This window comes from Cystoisospora suis, assembly GCF_002600585.1.
Source record: "Cystoisospora suis strain Wien I chromosome Unknown contig_9208, whole genome shotgun sequence".
NCBI lineage: Eukaryota > Apicomplexa > Conoidasida > Eucoccidiorida > Sarcocystidae > Cystoisospora > Cystoisospora suis.
The window spans coordinates 1-4,116 of record NW_027161986.1 but is presented as its reverse complement, the minus strand read 5'-3'; the positions used below and the strand labels follow the sequence as shown (position 1 = coordinate 4,116).

The following is a 4,116-nucleotide window of genomic DNA, read 5'->3' as shown; positions in this document are numbered from 1 at the left end:
GCAGGTCACAGCTGAAGAAAGACATAGGTATCCAGGTAAAGATTTACATATGTATGGAGTTTGTCTGTCGATAATATGTGTAGATGGGGAATGACGAAGGAGATTCGTAAAAGGAAAGAGAGACATGCAGAGGGAGAATACTTAGAGATCACACAACCCGATATAGACCCCAGTGAATGAGAGAAGAAGTTCTTGACTTTCCACAGAGGAGGAAAAGGAGAGAGAGAATGAGAGGGTGAGATAAGAAGAAAGGTAGCCTATATACAGAAGACGTCATGTTGATGCTTTTTGTAACAGACTGCTATCTTTTTGGCCTGAGAAAAGAGAAAGTTTCAGATGAGAAGAGGACCTCCGTGGACGCCCGCCTCTTCTGCTATCTCCTTCTACACAAGGCAAAGGAGGACTGCACCACATGCTTTCAGTTGCCAGACGAAAAGAGGAACTTCTCGGAGGCAAAGGAGCTCTCCAGAAAGAGATCATCTCCACACGTCCATCCATACGTGTACTCCGAGAAGAAAGGAAGGAGAGAAATGAGAAAGAAGAACCGCCCAGTGTGTATGGATCGAGCGGTGGAGCGGAGTGAACTTCTACGTCATCTGTCCTAAAAAGAAAAGACAGAAGATCGAAATCTAAACAGAGTTCGACTGCATGATGTCTGCCGTGAAGGGAAACAGACGAACTCAGCTGAGAAATGAGGACGAAGGAAGCGTAAGATCAGAAGACTCAAGGCTGTAGAGTTCTATGAAGCCCTAGAGGGAATGAGAACTGGTTTCGCGGCTGAAGAGGAAGAAAGAAACGTCTTCAGAAGACAGAGAAAAGAGAACGACGAATCGGTGAAACGAAGAGTGCTGCGACCCTCTGTATGGTGAGTCATCATTGCATGCTGGCATGCACAGAAAATATTGTCATTCTTAGGCAGGAACATGATACTAGCCAATCGAGATTCAGCTCGCAAAATGACTCATGTTGTCACCTACAAGAGATCGGGCTCAAATACTACCAGAAGTTCCGTTGATGATGACTACACCTGCCAAAGAAGGGTACTATGTTTCTGTCCGTTTTGTAAACAGTAAGATGAAGCCTTCCGTAAAATCGTAGAGGCTTCGAAGAATTGCAAACCTCATGTTGTCATAGTTTTCCCTTCGTGACGGAACCACTTCCACGCCGGTTTGGCATCCTCAGTGAACGGGAGTTACCCCTCATCTACGAATACAGAAAGCCGTGCCTGTAGTCGGGGGTTTCATCGGGTTTGGCACGCGCGGCAGTGATGGGCGAAAGAGATTTGCTGTGTAGATTGTCACGTCCGGCTGTAAGAGAAGCTCAGGATACGAAGTATTTCCACAGTGGTCCAGTTCTTGGCCTCTGGATGGATGATGCACCGAACAGGGACGACACTGTCGGCGCGACTACCTGAGCATGCCTTTATAGCTGTGTGCGAGTGTTTGCCTTCATGAAAAGCTCGAAAGGAGCTTCTTTCCGACGTAATACTCTTTAAAAACTGCTGGTCAAAATGCGGAGGCTCGTGAGCCGCTGAGTTCTCCGGCGGAGGAGACGTGTTGACCGCCTGGTTGTTTACGATTTTGTTTCGGGGAGGCGCTGAACAAACCACCTCGTATAACGGGAATTATGCCATTCTTTCTAGAAAGCTCACAATTAATTGAAGGAATCGGGTACCGGACTCCGTGCAGGTTTATCGAAAAAACGACGCTTGTCGTCTTGCCGGCGTAGAGCTAGCGCGACGACCTGGAGTAGCTCGGCCGCCGCAAATCTTCTTGGATCGAGCCCCGAGATTTTGACGGCGCCAGGATGGCAAGGTCTGCTCAGGTTACCAGCCGGACCGGCCCTCAGCAAAGGGCGAGCGTCGGTGGCTTCCCCTGGACCAGGAGTCTTAGCGGGTGGTGGTTTTCCTGTTCCCCTCAGGGTGACATCAGTTCTCACATTGAGCGTGTCAAAGGCAGTGACAGACAGGCTCAGAGTCGTGGCTTAGCGCAAGCCGGAGAGGCTTTGCCTTAACTGAGGGCTGCTTTCCCCGGGGCCCCTGAGCAGACCCCACCACCCGTCACAAAGAAAAACTGCTTCCAAAGTCCACGTCATGAGTGTCTTTTTTCTGGCTCATGCGCGGCTAATTTTAAAAAAAAAATATCTCAATCACGGTCACACAGCAGGCGCTTGTAGACAGGGGACTTTCCGACGTTTGAGTGGTTTGGCGCCATACGGGCCTCCGAGGCACAGGATTTCTCCCGAACTATCGAAAAGTCTTTGGTCAACTAGACTCCGAAGAGTTCACGTTATGCATTAGGTGGCCACCGATTATGTCGGTGAAAACACTCGGGGCTTCGCTCACCTTGAAACAGGGACAGACTGTCAAACACAAGGAGTCCAACTGGTACAAGGACAGTGAAGCTTCCCTGAAGGCGGAAAGCCGTTTTCCGTGGAATGGGGCTCCAGCATATGCCGAAACAGCCTTCAGCTGCGCCAGGTGAGGGAGATATATCTGGACAGCACCGCAGTTTCGTGGTTGCCCGGTCAGCGGAGGTTTGAGAGGATCACCAGTCTGTTATCCAGAGCTGAGCGTGACTGTCGGGGTGGCAAGTCACGAAACGAACCTCATGCTGCAAAAGTCAGGCACAAACTCAACTGGATCTCGCTAAGCGGATGGCCTCTCGAATGTCGCTACAGTCGCTGCGTACTGCTACTCTAGCAGGAGATGCGATCCATACCGGGGAAGCCTACTACGTACAGGGGCGTACCTGCAAAACTGTCGGAGAGCTTTGGGTCGCCATGACAGCCAAGCAAGAGTCACCCATCGTACCCTTCTGGTGCCGCCAGACTATCCGCTGTCCATGCTCCACCACCACCCCAACTGTTTTATCTGTCTCGTCGCATATATAGAGGCGGTTGGGGTAACTGAGACACAAAGAATCTCCCCCGATAGTTTTCACATCGACAGCGATTTGAGCGGCTTTCCTGAAAGAAAAAAGCACATCGGTCGGCCAAGGTTTCCCGTCCGTCTTCTTCCGAGGAGGGAACTGTTTCCCCTTGTGGAACTCCCACGGTTACACCGAATGTCGGGGGGCTCCATAGCCCACACAGGAGCGAAGTCAAAAGCATAGGGATGAGTGCCGCTCACACGGTTAGACTGACGGGCCATCTGCTAGCTGAAAGCGAACACACATGCAATCTATCGCAGCCACATATGATGAATGTCAGTGATGTACTCTACCTTCGCGGTGACCACTATTGATCACGTGACCCATTTCCGATCAGCGGCTGGCTACGTGTGTGGTACGGCGCTCGCTGTGCCGTGGCACAGTTTGCGGAGTTTGCAGTCCCAAAACAAGCAGTCACAGGGAACCATTCTGTTTTGTCTTCAAGGCAGCAGAGCTGTGTATCGACACACCTGGTGTAAAAAAATTTTTTCGATCCCGTCGATTGACTGCACGGCGAAATCCCCAGACGGCTACCGTGGTCGGGATGCCGACGGGCATCAAGACATAGTGAGGGAAAAAGCTTGCTTCTCACGACAGATGCCTCCCATTCATGGTGAGACTGATCTCCCCTTTTTCCGCGCCGACGTCTTTCCTCTTCGGGGAGGTACCTCAGGGACGGATAGGGAGGCCACGCCCATCTTTGGTTGAGGCTCGTTGGGTCGCAAGGCTTCCAAGTGAGCGATGGTATCTGCAGTACTCACACCGGCAAAAAGAGAGGATAGCAGCCACTCCTGTTACCTTCAAGGTGTGGGTGGTTACCATGCGGAAGTCCCGACAGCTTCCTGGCAAAAGAACGCTGACCGAGCAGTGACTCGGCGAAATTAGTAGTAAAGCGGCACTCAGTCTAGTCAACGTCGACCTCTGTGGCACGCGAAGTGGTATTGATCTTTGTACCAACAAAGTCAAAGTCATTCGCGGACCCCAATGCCCTCAAAGAGAACTGCTTGTACCTCCGGGCTCTGCCGCGGGTTAATCTGCATGCACATGTTCTTGTATTCGCCGTCTCCGGTCCACTTGAGGATCCCCGTTTCCTCCTCGAACTGAAAATTTGCGGTATCAGCAGTTAATTCGCAGTCTGTCATGAGGGCTCCAGGAGTAACACACATGACAGACTGCGAATTAACTG

General features: G+C 51.2%; 2 protein-coding genes across 2 annotated transcripts; both read right to left on the bottom strand.

Annotated features, from left to right (window-relative positions):
- Window positions 1-8: 8 nt before the first annotated feature.
- CSUI_010998 (uncharacterized protein) lies at window positions 9-797 on the bottom strand. The gene has a single exon (XM_068071099.1). It carries the CDS (start codon window positions 496-498, stop codon window positions 274-276), a length of 225 nt encoding a protein of 74 aa, XP_067916926.1. The 5' UTR covers window positions 499-797; the 3' UTR covers window positions 9-273.
- A 1,084-nt stretch (window positions 798-1,881) lies between these two features.
- Window positions 1,882-4,065, bottom strand: CSUI_010997 (n-acetylgalactosaminyl transferase). The gene is made up of 4 exons (XM_068071098.1): window positions 3,941-4,065; window positions 3,401-3,678; window positions 2,751-2,967; window positions 1,882-2,612 (listed from the first exon to the last, which is right to left on the bottom strand). Exons 1-4 carry the CDS (start codon window positions 3,974-3,976, stop codon window positions 2,547-2,549), a joined length of 597 nt encoding a protein of 198 aa, XP_067916925.1. The 5' UTR covers window positions 3,977-4,065; the 3' UTR covers window positions 1,882-2,546.
- Window positions 4,066-4,116: the final 51 nt, after the last annotated feature.

Bases quoted from the DNA above. Each gene is read 5' to 3' on its own strand.
- CSUI_010998 (XM_068071099.1), bottom strand. From the start codon at position 498: ATGGATGGACGTGTGGAGATGATCTCTTTCTGGAGAGCTCCTTTGCCT.
- CSUI_010997 (XM_068071098.1), bottom strand. From the start codon at position 3,976: ATGTGCATGCAGATTAACCCGCGGCAGAGCCCGGAG. The intron at 3,679-3,940 runs GTACAAGCAGTT...TGAGTACTGCAG, and splicing joins ACCCGCGGCAGAGCCCGGAG to ATACCATCGCTCACTTGGAA. The intron at 2,613-2,750 runs GTACGCCCCTGT...TGACTTTTGCAG, and splicing joins GCTCTCCGACAGTTTTGCAG to CATGAGGTTCGTTTCGTGAC.